Source organism: Sus scrofa, chromosome 7, assembly GCF_054392235.1.
Source record: "Sus scrofa isolate SSC_HxYL_T2T_F1_AM1 chromosome 7, Sscrofa_HxYL_maternal_Yorkshire_Landrace_v2.0, whole genome shotgun sequence".
Taxonomy (NCBI): domain Eukaryota; kingdom Metazoa; phylum Chordata; class Mammalia; order Artiodactyla; family Suidae; genus Sus; species Sus scrofa.
In genome coordinates, this window is record NC_139389.1 from 84,313,349 (window position 1) to 84,332,247 (window position 18,899).

At 44.6% G+C, this 18,899-nt stretch overlaps 2 protein-coding genes across 3 annotated transcripts in view; one reads left to right on the top strand and one right to left on the bottom strand.

The window, feature by feature from the left end:
* The first annotated feature begins 1,034 nt into the window (after positions 1–1,034).
* Positions 1,035–9,794, top strand: HOMEZ (homeobox and leucine zipper encoding). Its single transcript, XM_003482254.5, has 2 exons — positions 1,035–1,180; positions 7,044–9,794. Exons 1-2 carry the CDS (start codon positions 1,141–1,143, stop codon positions 8,639–8,641), a joined length of 1,638 nt encoding a protein of 545 aa, XP_003482302.1. The 5' UTR covers positions 1,035–1,140; the 3' UTR covers positions 8,642–9,794.
* A 66-nt stretch (positions 9,795–9,860) lies between these two features.
* The window catches only part of RNF212B (ring finger protein 212B), a 33,373-nt gene continuing 24,334 nt past the window's right edge, over positions 9,861–18,899 (bottom strand). The window contains exons 11-15 of one of the 2 annotated variants that reach the window (XR_014810809.1): positions 15,541–15,580; positions 15,152–15,252; positions 13,592–13,653; positions 10,731–11,480; positions 9,861–10,092 (exon numbers count right to left, since the gene is read on the bottom strand). Coding sequence is in view for 1 of the 2 variants with exons in the window: in XM_021099238.2 (XP_020954897.1) it covers positions 11,415–11,480; positions 13,592–13,653; positions 15,152–15,252; positions 15,541–15,580 (269 nt within the window). In the remaining variant the exon portion in view is untranslated. Of the gene's footprint in view, positions 10,093–10,730; positions 11,481–13,591; positions 13,654–15,151; positions 15,253–15,540; positions 15,581–18,899 lie in introns of those variants that run through there. The other variant, XM_021099238.2, reaches the window with a different exon arrangement.

Here is an 18,899-nt window from a genome sequence, read left to right on the forward strand (position 1 = left end):
AGGGGGTACACGAGAAGGGGTGAAGTCTGTGGAATACAGAAGAGTCACTTCTGAAAGTACTGTTCCCATATATGTATAACTGGGTCACTTTGCTGTACAGCAGAAATTGACAGAACATTGTAAATTGACTACAATAAGAAAGAAGGAAAAAAAAGTACTGTTCCCAAGTTTTAGTCAGAAGACTGAGAATCCTGACTATACAAATTTACGGCCCAGAATTGTGGTGTGGAATACTGTTTTAGTGTAAACCCTTTCTTGACAGCAAAACCCACGGTCCCAAATATGAGTTACAGCTCCAGGTCCTCTTTACTATGGCAGAAAGGGGGGCCTGGGGAGGTGTGGAGTGTCCTAAACAAGGTGACCCCTCCAGCACTTCCTCTTTGAGAACATCCGTCTGGTGACAACTGGACCCGGGAAGCGGCCCAAGGTGCCAGGCTGCTAGGATCCTTGTCTTTCGGGGTGGCCAAGACATTCTATACAAGTTCCCGGTTGCTCTACGCGTTTACAGTGACGCCGCCGACGGCAGCTGGGAACGCGCGCCTCCTTGTGTGAGCTGGGAAAGGAATACAGAAAAAGTCTTCCTTCCGGAGGAAACAAATAAGGAGTAGTTTGTAGGCGGTCTGGACAGTTCAACAAACTGCTGTGAATTCCTTGGGGAATTCCAGCAGGAACAGGGCCCTGTGGACTCCGAAGATCCGGTGCCCACAAGGTGGGGGGGGCGGGGGAGCGCGGGGCGGAGTACCATTCACGGCACCCTAGCGGCGGGGGGACATCTTCCCTGTCCCACGCACCCAATAGTCACCCCGGCTGAGGCACAACGCAGCCAATAGCGGACTTCAACAGAGACCCACGCTGCCAATGGCCGGCTCAGCCCCTTCCGCCGGGGCCCGCCTCCTTAAACCCACCAATCAGGACTCTGGCCACCTTGGCACCGCCCCTGGGGCCCGCCCCACCCATCCGCCCCGCCTCCAACTCGCTGGAGCTGGGCTGGGCTTGACCGGCGCGCTCTCGGGGGCGGGAGGGGGGCAAGTCCCGGTCCTGGCCCTCGGCGCGGGTGGGCTCGGAGCAGGCCGCACCGGGCAGCAACCCTATTCTCACCCCGGAGGCCCCCTGCCCTTTCTCCCCCTTTCCCCCCGGCCCATGGTGCGAGGCTGGGAGCCGCCGCCCGGGCCGGACAGCGGTGAGTGATCCCCAGCCCTTTCGACTTCCCCTCCCAGCCCGTGTACGATCTCCGACCTCTGGAGTTCCATCCCCGCGCTAGGGGGAGGAGAATTCTGGGTTCGAAGTTGCCCGGTTCTCTCTCCTTTCTCCTCTGGACTTTTCGGTTCCCTGTTGTAACTGGGGGAGGGTGAGTGGGTGTGTAGGGAGGAGGGGAAAGCAGGGTTGGGACGCCCTCGGAAAGGGGAGGATAAAGATTCGCCTGCTCTCTGGGGCTCATCGCCCCAAGTGCAGCAACTTTTTGTTCTCTGACCCAGTTCGGAGCCTTCTAGACTGCCTGTGAAATGGAGGATAGGAGAAACGTTTCCTTCCCAAGGCCTCCCCTCCTCCCCTCCACGACTACCTCCTGGCGACCTCAACACACGCACAGAAACCTGGCCTTATTCCTGGGGAGCAGTGGCCTTTGGGAATGAAAGGTTTAAGAGAAACTACTCCTTCTGACCCCTTTACCCAGCCATACTCAGAAAATCAAACCAGTAAAGTGAGAACCTGAGTCTTCAGAGGTTCCTGGTGTTGCGTCCTAATCTGAGACTTCTGAACCGAAAGACTCAAGCTGAGACCTATTTGGTAATGTGGGCCCAGATGAGATCTTTTATCATATGACCCCCCTTCTCACCATACCTTTGAAGCGCTTTTTATGGTTAAGATAGGTAGGTGGCAGTAATTGAAAACAAAAAAGCCAGCTGGGAATTTTTAAATGATGCATACACATCTTAAGCATTGTCATTAAAAGTACATTCATTTCACCAATCTCTTGGGTTAGTGTCCAGGCGTTTTCTTTGTGTACATTCTGCTGACTGGCAGTCCCAGTTGCCTTTGTAGTATAAACTACATAAGCAAATCTCAAATCTGACTGCACCCTGAGAACTTTTTAAAACTACTTATGCCTGGGCCCTAGTCCAGGCTAATTAAGTCGGAGTGAGGAGGTGAATGCTCTGGTTTCAGTTTTCCAGGTAATTCTAATGTGCAGTCTGAGACAGGAGCCACTGCCTCTCATCTGTGATTTCCAGGTTTCGTTTCTTTATAGTGAAGTGGAAATTTAAACACAAATTTAAAAACATTTAAATCTGAATGGAATACCTCTTGAGATTTTTAAGTCCCCTGCCCCTTCCATTCTTTTACAGTTGTCTTGCCTACTCTCAAGTTTTTTAAAATGTACGCTCCTTTGTATTACGTCTTTTGAAAGCATGTGACTGTTTTCATAGGAACAATTCTTAACATACTAATTTTTTCATAGGTTTATGTGATGTTGAATTTATATAAACACAGAAAAACAATAGGCCTAAGCAGGCTTGGAATATCACACACCATGCCTGAGGACACAGAACGACTGAAGGAAGCAGGTGATTTTGGCACACTGGAAAGTAGCCTAACAGCCTCTAGTTTCCAGTGCCCTGTGGGTGTGGATTACCATGTAATCCAGTGAGGATCTGTTAAGTCAGGCTCCTGGCCCAGTTGAACATCCCTGGCTGCCACTCTTTCCAACTAATATCACCAATACCTAATCCCTTCAAGGCTAATTCAGATTCTCTTGAGGCTTCCATCCACTCTTTTGATTCATTCATAAAAAGTTGTTTCTTCTTTAAGCAATTACCACACATTGCCTTTATTTATTAAATCGGGAGGACATAGGCAGAGTTTCTTAACCTGGGCTTGTGGGCACTCAGTGAACCCCCTGAGATTATACTATATATAATATGAGAGTGTGAATGTTTATTGGTGGGGGGGTATAAGTCATAACTTTCTGAGGGTCTGTAATTTCTGATTTTCAAAGAGTTCCTTGATCCAAAAACTTAAGAAGCACATGAATATCACTAAAAGCCCCTTAAGGTCCTGAAAACTCTCACCAAAACACATTTCATTCAAAAACATACTTCAGTTCTCTGAGTAAACATTTAGGGAATTTAGCAGGATCATATCTGTTCTCTTATTTGAATGATCTCTTGCTTTAACCACAAGTCTAGGCTCAAGTTCAATTTTTTTTTTTTCCTTTTTGTCTGGGCCAGGGATCAGATCCCAGCTGCAGTTTGTTATCTGAACCGCAGTTTGCGACCTACACTGCAGCTGCAATGCTGGACCCTTTAACCCACTGTGCCAGGCTGGGGACTGAACCTTGGTCCTAGTGCTACAGAATATTGATCCCATTGTGCCACAGCAGGAACTCCTAGGCTCAAGTTCTGAAGACCTCCTTTCTCTAGGATTATTGTGAACATCAACATCAGAAGTTTAAGGCAACCCATTTTTTTCTGCCATCTGCCCAGGGGTATGGAAAGCCCAAAGGGAAGTAAGAGTGTTATCTTGACTGTATTTATTGATGACTTTAAGTAGCAGTGGGACATATGTGGCAATTTTTGGGGGCATTTTTAATAAGGATGCAAACTTAATAGTAATTCAGAATTGATAATACCACCACTGACATGGACACCTCTGCCCAGAGGATTTATTTCTCTAGCTCTGATTCCCTTTTTTCCTACCTTCTCCAAAGGAGGTACAAGAACACAAGACACTGTAGTGTCTTCACTGTGGTTGTGATTACTGTAGAATCTACCCTTCTTGTTGGAGTTCTCATAAGCCACTCCCTGGTTTCTTCTTATTTCAAAGCCAGATTCTTGTAGGGAGTTGCCAGCTATACAGCTGTGCCTTGATTTAAGCCACCATTCTGTATCAGGAAATCTACAACTGTGTTTTGTGTAGTTGGAAAACTGTGGATATATGCAGTGTAACAAATAGGGCCTTGTTATACTGAACTATCAAACTGATGCCATGAGAATATGAAGGATAGCAGACCACATGAATAAAAGCAAAAACTTAAGTTTTTTGTTTGATAAGCTGTGCCTGCTTTATTTCTCATCTGGCAGTCTTCTCACACTGGACTGCTTTATTCCTTATGCCACCTTTTCCTCATATCTGAAGTGTTACTATTGCCTTGAAGAAAAGGACACAGATAATGTTACGTGGATGTCAAGTATTGGATCATATTCTCCAGTTTAGATTTGATGGTGTTCCTGGTCGGCCACAGTTTCTGAATGGTGATTTAGGAGTTCCCTTCATGGCTCAGCGGTTAACAAAACCAGCTGGGATCCATGAGGATGTGTGTTCAATCCCTGGTCTCACTCAGTGGGTTAAGAATCTGGCATTGCTATGAGCTGTGGTGTAGATCGAAGACACGGCTCAGATCCCATGTGGCTGTGGCATAGGCAGGCAGCTGTAGCTCCGATTCGACCCCTGGCCTGGGAACTTCCATATGCCACAGGTGCAGCCCTAAAAAACAAAAATAAATAAATGAATAAATAAATGGTGGTTTAGTGCCTGGCCTTGCAATGAATTCCTCACAGCTGATCCTGGGATGAACCCGAAGGATAAAGGCAGAGCCACCACACTGGCAATTCACCTAGCAATCGAAAAGGATTTATATCTAAATTATGGATTCAGTTCTGAAGCAGTGATTTGGATATTTCCTTAAAGCTGCAAAGTCCTTTTTGGAATTATATCCAACTCTGCAAATATAAAAAGTACAAAATCCGAGCTACCTTGGTTTTCTCTACTACTCATTAGAATTAAGACTGCAATAGCAGTAATTTTAAAGGAGTCTTTGCCTCACTTCCCCTGTTGTCTAGGAGTAGTACCTTATATCAGAATCACATGAGGCTAAAGCAACTGATAAAAGCTGTTATTTATTGAGCCTTTACTTTGGTCCAGGCATAATGCCAGGTGTATTTTTTTATTTAGTCATAAACTTACAAAGTAGATGCTGTTAGGACCTCTATTCTAATGGGAAACTGAGAGCCCTCTAGCAAGTGGTTAAGCTGTGATTCACCTCAAATCTGCCTCACCCTAGACATCTACCTCTAACAGGTTTAGGCCCCACCTGTATAAGACAGCTAGCACATAATAGGTGCTTTGTAAAAATACATAACTTTACATACACTCAACACTGTCTCTATTTTTTGGGGGAGGTGGGGGGGTGTACCAGTGGCATGTGGAAGTTCCTAGGCTAGTGATGGAACCTGTGCCACAGCAGTGACACCAGGTCCTTAACCCACTGAGCCACCAGAGAATTCCTTATCTCCGGTTTTTACACATGAGGAAACTTAGGCTCCTATAAATTCAGTGGCTTTTGCCCAAGATCACATGGCTGGTGGAAGAATTGGGATTCAAACTGCAGGTTGACCTTAATCATATTTTTAGCCACAATGCCATGCTACCTTCATTTAGCCTCTTAAGGTTCTCTTCAAGCTGTAGTGCCTTTAGGGTTTGCATGACCTTCAATTTGTTAAGATTTGCTTGTTGAAAGAGGATAGTGACACACATTAGAATGCTTCCAAATTTTTTTTGATCATCATATAAAATCCCTCATACTGCTCTATCTGTAACTTTTCTGGACTTGAGATTTTTCTTAGTTCATCATGTAACGTTTACACAGGAATCCTGTCCTATCCTTAACATATCAGAAGTAATACTTATAAACTCAGATGAGATTCCTCTAAAAGTAAAGATGTGTTAAAGTTGCTAATACCCACATATGGGATCAGAGTTAAAATTTGGTCAATAGAATTATTCTGGGAAATAACTTGAGCGGGTACTCCAGGAATGAAGCAGTCAGAGGCTTACCCTGCAGTCCCCATACCCATGACGACCCTAGGAGCCCTGGTGCTGCTGGGTAGCTTGGTTATAATTTATATTAAGTCTGCCCACCTGAACTGAAGAGATAAGAGGCTGCAGGCCTCCCACCCTGTGTGGAGGGGGCTGTCAAGGTCTGAGGGAGCTCTCTGGGCTCCCTAGAGAGAGAGACACAGCAGCTCGAAGAGACAAAGGCTGTGGGGAGGGGGATAAACCTTTGTTCCCAGGATGATGACTTGCAGAAGGAAACATTCCCCTCTCTTTACCTTCCCTGGACCAAAACCTGGGGAGAGTAAGCCCCATTTATCTCAGATACTTGGCCTATCTCACCCTGCTGATTGAAAAAATAAAGGGTTTAAAAGTACTATCAATCCCCACTGTACCCCCAAGAAGGGAAAGAAAAGGGGGCTGGGGGCTGGGCAGAGAACAGAGCTGTCCCACCTTCTAGATTTTCACATGTTGTATTCCCAACCTTTCCACATTCTAGAGGTAATCTATAGAGATAACTACTTTTATTTCTGGGCCAAACCTGCGACATAGGGAAGTTCCCAGTCTAGAGGTCAAATCAGAGCTGCAGCTGCTGGCCTACGCCACAGCCACAGCAACATCAGATCTGAGCCAAATCTGCAACCTACACTGGATGTGGCAACGCTGGATCCTTAACCCATTGAGTGAGGCCAGGGATCGAGCCCGTATCCTCATGGATATTGGTCAGGTTATTGACCTGTGGAGCCACAAAGGTAATTCCAGAGATAACTAGAGATAATCTGTTAGGAGCTAAAGTGTTCTGAGATTACACCTCTTGTTTTCATTCTGAGTCCTCAATTTGTCACGCTGGTTCCATGAACTTAGAGGATGAAGTGAACTGAATTGGAATGATAAAGGCTATAAGGATGTTTTCCTTCTTAACCTCTAAAGACAGATTTTTCTTCCTGGTAACAACACTTGATAGTCTTGTGACTTGGGATAATTTAATTTCTATGGACTTTGGGGGTTTTTTTGTATAGCAGGAATTATGGCAGGCTCTGATGACTCAGAAGTTTATGAAAATTAAATGAGAAATTGTTAAGCACTTTAAAAGCAATCCAACACAGTACACCTAGAAAGTTGATTGTTTTGGACTCCAAACATTTTGTTTGGTAGAAAGTGAGCAATGGGCTGAAAGAGGAGCCCCAGTGATTGAACTGTTTTTCTTCTTATTACAGCGATCTCTGAAGGGCACAAGTCAGAAAGCACCATGCCTCCTAATAAAGAGGCCAGCAGTCTTAATAGCTCCCCTGCGGGGCTCATCTGTCTCCCTCCAATTTCTGAGGAGCTACAGCTTGTGTGGACCCAAGCAGCCCAGACCAGTGAGCTGGATGGCAATGAACACTTGCTACAAACCTTCAGCTACTTTCCCTATCCCAGTTTAGCAGACATTGCCCTTCTCTGCCTACGCTATGGGCTGCAGATGGAGAAAGTCAAGACTTGGTTCATGGCCCAGCGCCTCCGCTGTGGCATTAGCTGGTCATCCGAAGAAATAGAAGAGACTCGAGCCCGTGTGGTCTACCATCGGGACCAACTCCACTTCAAATCCCTTCTCTCTTTCACTCATCATGCAGGGCGGCCCCCAGAGGAGGTGCCTCCTTCTCCGATGCCACCTCCAGAACAAGTGGGTCTTGGAATAGTGCCCCTGACTCTTAGCGAGCCCACCCAGAAGAAAGGATTGAAGGTAGAGCCTGAGGAGTCCTCAGAGCCACTGAGTCACCAGAAAGCAAAAGAGCCCCTGTTGGTACCTGGCACTGGGACATTCCCCCACCAATCAAACTTTTGGCAGGATCTTCAGAGCAGTGGCTTCTCTAAAGGGCAGGCAGGCAGGGATCCCGACCAGTCCCACGGCCTAGGTACTGCTTCCTGGAACCACTCCACAGCTGTCCACCAGCCCCGAGCTCGGGATAAGCCCCCGCCCATCTCATTACTTGCCAGTAGTTGCAAGAAGGAGTCCGCATCTAATGTGACTCCTCCTTCCTCTACCTCTTCTTCCTCTTTCCAGGTACTGGCTAATGGAGCTACTGCCACCTCTAAACCCCTCCAGCCACTGGGCTGTATCCCACAGCCACCATCACCCAAGGAACAGGCACTACCCCCACATCTGGAGCCAGCCTGGCCCCAGGGGCTAAGGCATAACTCAGCACCAGGGAGGGTTGGCCCTGCAGAGTACCTTTCCCCAGATATGCAGCGCCAGCGAAAGACCAAGCGCAAAACCAAAGAGCAGCTGGCTATCCTCAAATCATTTTTCCTACAGTGCCAGTGGGCACGGCGTGAGGATTACCATAAATTAGAGCAGATCACTGGTTTACCTCGGCCTGAGATTATTCAGTGGTTTGGTGACACACGCTATGCCTTGAAGCATGGGCAACTAAAATGGTTTCGGGACAACGCAGTACCTGGGGCCCCTAGCTTCCAGGATCCAGCAATTCCCACACCACCACCTTCAACCCGCTCCTTGAATGATTGGGCTGAGACACCACCTCTGCCGAATCCCCCACCCCCACCGGATATACGACCCCTGGAGAGGTACTGGTCAACCCACCAACAGCTACGGCAGAGCGATATCCCTCAACTGAGTCAGGCATCAAGGCTGAGCACCCAGCAGGTATTGGATTGGTTTGACTCTCGATTACCTGAGCCAGCTGAAGTGGTGGTTTGTCTAGATGAAGAGGAGGAAGAGGAGGAGGAAGAACTGCCAGAAGACTGTGAGGATGAAGAGGAGGAGGAAGAAGACGATGATGATGATGACGATGATGTGATCATCCAGGACTGAGTGGGGGGCGAGGGGAGGTCTGTTACTAAAAGATGAACCAACTTAGTAACTGTTTAAACAAAGAAACCACATTTTTTTATAATTACCTTGTGGCAAAGAACTGAAAAGCTTTGTGTTCTTGAGGGTCGGGACTGGGGGATGTAGTGAGGGAAACCAGGAAGGATGACCAAGGCACAAAGTGAGGTGGGGATTGGATGGGCAGGAATCCAGGCCTGCAGCCTCAATGAAGAGAGTGCCAAGGGTCTGGTCCAAATGATGGGGCCGGAAAAGGCTCTTGCTCTCCTCTCAGATCTGCCATACTTTTCCCTACTGTACTACAGAGAGGCCAGGCTTTGGCCCATGTCTATGGGGGAAGGCAAAGGAGGAGTAAAGAATTTTGATTCACTGATGATTCCAGTACATCCCCCAGTCCCACCATTTTCCCTGGAACATAAAGCTGCCTTGCACCCCTTCTTTTCTCTCCAAGCACAGGTCCTTGCATAATGCAGCTAAGAATCTCATGTCCCCATCAGTCACAAATATTTCCTCTCCCTCATATCAGCTTGACTTTATATGTTTTCCTGCTGCTTTTATCGAGTCACACAGGGAGCAGAATGTTTTCATTTCTGATGCTGGGACCACTATGCCTTGTACCTTTTTATCTTTCCAGAATCCCCATTCTGTTTATTATTTGTCTCAGGGTAAATCTTCCCCCCAGAGCTTGTGAAAAAGTTTAATAATTGGGTGGAGAATAATTTAGACTGGATATTTATTGGAGGTGGGATTTAGGCGAGATGTCCTTTTAAAAATGAATTAGATTACAGAGGGATAAGAGGAGAGGGAATGGTTTCTACTGTTTGGAAGGACGGTGAAGGTAGGTACCAGGTTTGGTTTTACAAACCTGACACTCCCTCCTGCCTAGCTTGACAGAGACTGATTTTTTATCTTTTTCATGTTAGTTTAATTTGTGTCCAGAGAAGAGACTTTTCCCTCTCTTGATAGGATCTGTCTTGGGGACAGAGGGACCATGGTCTTTAACTGAATTAATTGATGTTTTAGAATGGTTTTCATCAGATGGGGTCACCTATAACAATATCAGTGGGTTAACCATCTGGAAATAAAAGGTTGGAAGCCCCCAATTACTAGAATAATAATAAAAAGGCCAAAAATAAAATTGTTTCTCTCTCCTCCACTTTGCTACTTTAATCGTTTAGAGATTAATGGAGCCAAATCCATTAACTTTCTGATTTAGTATACTTTTTATTTATTTATCTTTTAAGCATCAGGATATATTGAGTTAAAGTAAAAGAACAAAAATTTTAAAAGACAGTAGATCAGTATCTATTACTAGGCAGACTGTTTCCTGCACTTGCTACAGCAGAGCCTCTTGCTCAGAAGAGGGGGAGTCTAGAAATGCCTTTAAAAATCCAATTCAGGAGCTCCCATCGTGGCTCAGTGGTTAACGAATCCGACTAGGAACCATGAGGTTGCAGGTTCGATCCCTGGCGTTGCTCAATAGGTTAAGGATCCGGTGTTGCCATGAGCTGTGGTGTAGGTTGCAGATGCAGCTTGCATCCCGTGTTGCTGTGGCTCTGGCATAGGCCGGCAGCTACAGCTTCAATTGGACCCCTAGCCTAGGAACCTCCATATGCTGAGGAAGTGGCCCAAGAAATGACAAAAAGACAAAAAAGAAAAAAAAAATCCAGTTTCAGAAAGGGTAGTGGGGTCCTATTCAGCTATAACGTCATTACCAAGACCTCATTTATTTCTGGCAGATGCTCTCTTTAACACTTTACCAATGTTTTCGCCTAAGGTATGCCTGCCAGTGGCCCACCCACTTAACTCCTCTTTTTTTTTTTTTTTTTTTTTTTTGGCTTTTTGCTATTTCTTGGGCCGCTCCCACGGCATATGGAGGTTCCCAGGCTAGGGGTCGAATCGGAGCTGTAGCCACCGGCCTACGCCAGAGCTACAGCAGCATGGGATCTGAGCTGCGTCTGCAACCTACACCATAGCTCGCGGCAACGCCGGATCGTTAACCCACTGAGCAAGGGCAGGGACCGAACCCGCAACCTCATGGTTCCTAGTCAGATTCATTAACCACTGCGGCCACGACAGGAACTCCTTAACTCCTCATTTTACCCCTTGGTACCCAAAGAAAAATAAATGTTCGATCTCAGTGGTAGTGTTCTTTGCCCATCCCACCATTCTAGAGCTTGTAATACCAGTATAGTTGCAGTAGCAGTAAAAGGGCATCCTCTTTATTTTATTATCTGTGTACTTTAGTAAGCTGAAAGCCTGTGCCTCCAACTGGTACCAGACAGAAAGAAAAATTAACATATTTAATAGTAACCAGGCATGGAGGAAACAAGAGGCAAACAGAAAACGTATACTCAATTAGGGCAAGGAACAGAGTTTTTGCTTGTTAACACTGGCAATGGGAGAATATATCCAAAGCTAAAAAGTGAAATCCGGAAATAAAACACGGTTAATGAGCATATTACCACCATCACCCCCCCATGCCAAGAATTGTTTTTATAACCTTTGTTTCAAGTTGTAGGAAATAAGGGAGCTACGTATATCTTATAGGAAAGATACTGACATCTTTCTGAAGCACTGACCTGATCCCTTTTGTAGGAAGTAATACAGGGTATACAGGGTAAAGACTGAAAGAAGATACAGAGTGAAACCAGGAAATAAGGCAGGGGTGCATTTTCCCAGGCCATCAGGTCTAAACGAGTTTAGATGCTAACGTCCGTCCTTCAGCCGTATATATAGATCAGACCTGGAACATGGTCTATCTGGGAGTGTTCCATACTTCTTTCCCCCTGGCTAATCCCATCTGCCTCTGTTGGTAGAGATTCTGCAGCAAGGACAGGAAGGCAGTTAAGGGTGTTTGTAACAAAAAAGGCTATTAAGGCCCTTGCAAGTCATTATATGAAATTTATCATGACAGTAAACCACCACTGTTGCTTCTCCATAATGATTTCCAGTGCATGGAAACTAACTTTTCCAAACTAATATTTGATACATCTAGTGTGACAAAGGCTACTTATGACCCTGGAACATTTCAGTGGTTTATGGTGGTGATAAGCAGAATATCTGAAAATCAAACTCTGTTTTGGGAAACCTGGAACACATGACTACCATACCCAGAGACAGTCACCAGGGAGGCAGAATTCTTATGCTTTTGAGAAAGTGGTACTTTCTTCAATAACTTTCTTTTATAAAGCTTATTATGGAAAATTTCCCAAAACACAAAAATACAGTAGTATGATGGACTTACATGTACTCATCACTCAACAATCAACTCATAGCCAATTTTCTTTCATTCCTACTCTCTCACTGCCCCTCTCAACTAGATTAAATCAAAGCAAAACCCAATCATTTAACTTTCAACAGGAGTTCCCCTTGTGGTGCAGCAGAAATGAATCCAACTACGAACCATGAGGTCATGAGGTGGCGGTTCGATCCCTGTCCTTGTTCAGTGGGTTAAGGATCTGGCGTTGCTGTGAGTTGTGGTGTAGGTCACAGACGCATGCGGCTCGCATCTGTTGTTGCTGTGGCTCTGGCATAGGCCAGAGGCTACAGTTCTGATTCGACCCCTAGCCTGGGAACCTCCATATGCTGCAGGTGTGACCCTCAAAAGACAAAAAAGACAGGGAAAGAAAAAAAAAGATCCAAGTGGGGGGCATTTATTTAAGAAGGTTTATATGTCTCAAGTCTTTTTTCACTTGCAGGTTAATCCCTTATGAGGATATTAGAGGGATGTTATTTCCCTAGTGTTGCCTCTTAGGGCTTAGACCCTAATTTCTTGCTGATGAAAATAAAGGGCATTTTGGAATTTGAAAGCAAAATATTTACCTCTTAGTAGGTCACCAAGAGGTTGGCCTAAATATTCTCAAAACATAAGCCTTAAAAGTGAATTTAAAAAGCAAGACCGGACTTTTCTTTTATCTTTTTAGGGCCAAACCCCTGGCATATGGAAGTTCCCAGGCTAGGGGTTGAATCAGAGCTGTAGCTGCCGGCCTATACTACAGCCACAGCAACGCCAGATCCAAGCTGCATCTGCAACCTACACTGAAGCTTACAGCAATGCCAGTTCCTCAACCCTGAGTGAAGCCAGGGATAGAACCCGAGTCCTCTTGGACACTAGTTGGGTTAGTTACCACTGAGCCACAGTGGGAACTCCAATTGGACTTTTCATTTAATAGAGCTCCTGACAAATCACTCCTCATTCCCGTGCCATTTTCCTCTTGTTTCCTGGATCAGAATCATAGTCTCATAAATTAACAAGACATTAATTATTCTAGCTATCACTGGAGAAATGAGAATAATTTTTCCTAGTTCAAGCAGTACCTCTATCCAAAAGACATATCCCACTGAAAATAATTAGCTGTGAACCTTTTGGGAATGTCATGTGTCACATACTTAGTGTACCCTTCAAGGACCTCTCAGTTTAAAACCTTTCACTAGGAGTTCCAGTTATAGCTCAGCAGTGGAAAATCCGACTAGTATTCATGAGGACTTGGGTTCAATCCCCTGTCTCGCTCAGTGGGTTAAGGATCTGGTGTTTCAGTGAGCTGTGGTATGTGGTAGCTCAGATCCCAAGTTGCTGTGGCTGTGGTGTAGGCCGGCAGCTGTACCTCTGATTTAATCCCTAACCTGGGAACTTCCATATGCCACAGATACAGCCCTTAAAAAAAAATTAAAGCCTTTCACTACCATGTGACCTAATTTTTAAACCCCAAACTAGGAAACTAATCTGACAGTAGGATAAAATCTTTGAAACCAAGACCACTTTGGAAAATTGTGTACATATCTGTGTACATATCATTACCACACTTGAAATCCATGTCATTCTCCACTGGTTACATTCTATCACCTTAACACTAGACCAGAATGAGGCATTTAGTGTGCAGGCCTAACTGTGTGTTTTTCATGTGCAGCCAAGTTAGTCTAGCCAGGGCTCACCTGCAGGACTGGTAGCTGGAAACCAGGAAGACTCTCTAGGGTGGTTCTGCTCTCTCTCTGACCTAAAATATAGAATGGAATGGTGAAAGAACTTTCTGGAGCAGTTCCTCAGTATTGTTATTTATGGATCAGGATAAATAAGTGGTTCTTAATCTGTAGTACACTACTCAGAAGGGAAAAGACTGTTAGCTAAGCAATTCAAGAAGAGGGTTATAAAGTCCATTCTTTTCCTGTAAGGACGGGGTGCTGACATGGAGGTCTGTGAGTTGAGTAGAAAGATGTAGAGAGAGCAGTAAAGATTTTGATTGGAAGATCATAGACCCTTGGGAATTCCCATGGTGGCTCAGCGGGTTAAGAACTCAGCTAGGGAGTTCCTGTTGCGGCTCAGTGGAAATGAATCTGACTAGCATTCATGAGGACGCAGGTTCGATTCCTGGCCTCTCTCAGTGGGTTAAGGATCCAGTGTTGCCGTGAGCTATGGTGTAGGTCACAGACACAGCTCAGGTCCTGCATTGCTGTGGCTGTGGTGCAGACCAGCAGCTACAACTCCAGTTCAACCCCTAGCCTGGGAACTTCCATATGCTGTGGGTTTGGCCCCAAAAAGACAAAAAAAAAAGAAGAACTCAACTAGTATCCATGAGGGTGCAGGTTTGATCCCTGGCCTCGCTCAGTGGGTTAAAGGATCTGGTGTTGCCATGAACTGTGGTGTAGGTCACAGATGAGGCTCAGATCTGGCATTGCTGTGGCTGTGGTGTAGGCCAGCAGCTACACCTCTGATAGGACCCCTAGCCTGGGAACTTCCATATGCCACAGGTGTAGCCATGAAAAAGAAAAAAAGGGGAAGATGACAGACCCTTATCATGAGGACTGGTAGCAGAGATACCTTTTTGGAAAACATGAGGAGAAAAAAGCAAGCTTGTTTTATCATTCTCTTTTAGTACTGACCTCCCCACAACATTCCAAGACAGGGATCTCAAAAGAAACAAACAAAGAGCCAGTTTAATTCTTTGTGTTTTATGTGTGTGTGTGTGTGAATGTGTGTGTGTCTTTTCAGTGCTGAACTCATGGCATATGGAGGTTCCCAGTCTAGGGGTTAAATCGGAGCTATAGCTGCCGGCCTAGGCCACAGCCACAGCAACTCCAAATCTGAGCCACGTCTGCAGCTTATACCACAGCCCACAGCAATGCTGGATCCTTAACCCACTGAGCGAGGCCAGGAATCAAACCCTCAACCTCATGGTTCCTAGTTGGATTTGTTTCCACTTCGCCACAACGAGAACTCCAAGCCAGTTTAATTCTATGTGCTGACCTTCTGGCTAAATAGCAGAACTCAACCCCTGGTGATACAGGATGAGTGAGATTCAGGCAAAATCCAAAGCCTTCCTTCACTATGAAGGAAATGGAGTAATTCTTAAAGAATATTAAGGCGTCAAACTTGAGTCAGTGCTTTTTGCAGGGGATGGAGTGTGCAAACCCCAATTTTTCACTTTGAAAATCTTCACTTTAGTGTATATGTCAATGACTGAAGCTCCACTCCTTTGGGAATGTTATTTAACGTACCTGAATTGTTGGAGGTGAGGACTCTTGTGAGATCTGAATCCCCACCATTTAGGGATGGTCTGAAAGAAAAAATCCCCTGTCCGGAGGAGGCAGATGAAGGTCTAAGGAGGAAAAATAAAAGCATCAGCAGAGAAAAAGAAAGGTTAAAGTAAAAAGCACATGTAAAAGAAGAGTCTATACATTTAAGCCAGCGAGGAAATAAATCCCCTGCTTGCAACTGAGAATACAATTAAATAATTCAGACGTATTTTAGACACAGTCCTATTCAACCTTCTCTTTTGTTTACAAAGTAGATTATAAACCTCAGTGGTATAGGCCAGTAGAGGAGTAACCCCAGGGCTGCTGGCAGAGTGTCAGTGTGAACAGATCTCAAGTACAGTTTTACTTACCTATAAGACAGGCTGTGAGTAGAAGCTGGTGAAGGGGTTTCTGGAAAGCATAAAAATGAACCTATCAGATAATCCATGAACCAAGAAAGAGATTCAGGTATTTTGGAGGTCAGGGCAAAGGATTAGGGGGTCAAAGATTTCCTGTATACATGTTAGGCTAAGGGACGAATGGCAAGTAAAAACACCCACAAATCACCTAGCAGGGGATCATAAAGGTGCTTTCTTCTCCTTTTCATGAATTTGTGTGCCAGGCCCATCACTGCCTTGATGTGCCCTAATGTATCTGTGCCTTGGTTTCCCCTCTAAGGTGAAGATTACTGGGAAGAACGGCAAAAAGGGTCATTAAATTGGCTGGAAGTGACATCAGCAAAAATGACAGAATAAGGGCCTCCACAGATTCTATCCATAAAAAGAATAAGAAAACTAGGAAAAAAAATTTTGGAACCAACTTTTTCAGAATTCTTGAAATTAGCAAAGTGCTTTTAGCAATCTGAGGGATGTTTATTCCAGAAAAATAGCTGAATGTGAGTAAGAACAGTGAGGTTTGTGGCATCTTAACTTGCCCTGTTCCCATTTCTCCCGCTCCAGCTCCATGGTAGCCTTGAAAAATCAATAGTCTGGCAGTCACCAGAGGGGATGTAATGTGGTGGGAGCTCTTTCAAAGCCTCATTCCCAGAGAACTGTCATTACTTGACCTGTCTAATGGTTCACTGGAAGACTTCACTTGCAAAGCTGCCTTTATTTGACCTGACTTGGAACCAAACTCACCAGGACTTGGAGTTTAGAGTTCACCAAGTGTGAAAAGCATTTTCCTGGGAGTGTTTGTTGCAAACAATTAAAGGCACTTGTTTCAGCTGCCTGAGGAGGTAAATATCAACTGGGGCAAATAATAGGCTAACCAAAAAGCATCAAAGAAAAGCTGTGGAATGAGCTGTCCACTGGGGCTTTGAAAAAGAACAACATGTTCTTAGGAGTCTAGGCCATGTGCATGCACAGCACTGTGTGCACGATCAGGAAATACCTGAAAAGGCCCTAAGTTCTCACCTTGGGTTTACCTTGAGGTCATCAAGCAGAAAGTAAAGGCTAAGGCACACAGTTGTCAATTTCCTGGCTGAGTGTTCAAAGAACACCCCAACACACATTGGTCCCTAAGCAATGACTTAGAGACTTATTAGTAGCAGGTGTTTAAGGAAATCTCTGTCCAATCATTAGCTGACTGCTAAGCTAACTAAATAGAGACTTCAGTGGCCACACATGACAAGGAATACAGATTTTACAGAACTAGTTTTAGAAAGTTACCAAAACAGGAGTTCCCGTGGTGGCGAAGTGGTTAATGAATCTGACTGGGAACCATGAGGTTGCAAGTTCGATACCTGCCCTTGCTCAGTGGGTTAACAATCCTGCGTTGCCGTGAGCTGTGGTGTAGATTGCAGACGCAGCTCGGCTGTGGCTCTGGTGTAGGCCAGCGGCTATAGCTGCGATTCAACCCCTAGCCTGGGAACCTCCATATGCCACAGGAGCGGCCCAAGAAATGGCAAAAAGACAAAAAAAAAAAAAAAAAAGTAAAAAGAAAGTTACCAAAACAAACAACAGAAAACCTTGGTGAAGGGAAGTATCTGATTCCTAGAGTTGCCACGTTATATTATTTAGATGTACAGTTTCTTTTTTTTTTTTTCATTTCTTGGGCTGCTCCCGCAGCATATGGAGTTTCCCAGGCTAGGGGCCAGCCTACGCCAGAGGCACAGCAACACAGGATCCGAGCCGAGTCTGCGACCTACAACGCCGGATCATTAACCCACTGAGCAAGGGCAGGGATCGAACCTGCAGCCTCATGGTTCCTAGTCAGATTCGTTAACAACTGCGCCACGACAGGAACTCCTAGATGTACAGTTTTCAATAAAAAAATTAATGAGGCATGCAAAGAAATAAGAAAGTATCACCCACATAAAGGAAAAAAGTATAATAAATAGAAACTATCTTTGAGGAAGCCCAGATACATTGGATCTTTAAGATAAATAATTTAAACCAGTTATTTCAAATGTGTTCGAATAACTAAAGGAAGCCATGTGTAAAGCACATGAAAGTATGAGAATGATCTCATCAAATAGAGACTATTAATAGAAATTATATTTAAAAGAAGCAAATATAAATTCTGAAATTAGGAGTTCCCGTCATGGCTCAGCAGTTAACGAATCTGACTTGGATCCATGAAGACGCAGGTTCAATCCCTGGCCTTGTTCAATGGGTTAGGGATCTGGCATTGCTGTGAGCTGTGGTGTAGGCCAGCACCTACAGCTCTGATTTGGCCCCTAGCCTTGGAACCTCCATATGCTGCAGGTGCAGCACTAAAAAAGCAAAAAAAAAAAAAAAAAAATCTGAAATTGAAAAGTATGATACTAAAATATAAATTTTACTAGAGATATGAGCAGGTGGAAGAAAGAATCAGCAAATTTAAAGATTAAATAAGATTATCAGTGTAACAAAGAAAAAGAAAAAGTAATGAAGAAAACTGAACCAAGCCTCAGAGACCTTAGTGGGACACCGAGCATAGCAGCATGTGCAAATTGAGGGTTCCAGGAATTCCCGTTGTGGCTCAGTGGCTAACAAACCCAATTAGCATCCATGAGGATGCAGGTTCGATCCCTGGCCTTCCACAGTAGATTAAGGATCCAGTGTTGCCCTGAGCTGTGGTGTAGGTCACAGATGCAGCTCAGATCCGGCATTGCTGTGGCTGTGGTGTAGGCTGGCAGCTACAGATCCAATTCGACCCCTAGCCTGGGAACAACGTCCCAAATTAGATGAAAACATAAATCTACACATCTAAGAAGTTCAACAAACCCCAGTGAGGATAAATCAAAGAGATCCACACCTAGACTCATCATAAACTGTTGAAAGCTAAAGACAAAAAAAAAAAAAACCTTGAAAGCTGCAAGAGGGGAGACATTTATCACAAGCAAGGGATTCTCAATAAAACTGGCACTGATTTTTCCTCAAAAACTATGCAGGACAGAACATAGGAGGATAATATATTTGAAATGCTGAAAGAAATACTGTCAACCAAAAATTTTAAATCTAGCAAAATCACCCTTCAAAAATGAAGGAGAAATTAAGATACTGAGAGAATTCATCACTATCAAACTGACTTTAGAAGGAATACTTAAGAGAGTCCTTCAGGCATAAATGATAAGACACTGGAGAGTAACTCAAATCTTCATGAATAAATAATAAAAATCACTGGTAAAGATAATCAAATGAGTAAGCATAAAGCCTAAGTGTATTTTTGTAACTTCCTTCATTCTGATTTAAAAGACAACTGCATAAAACATAATTGTAAATTTTTGTTGAAGAGAACACAATTT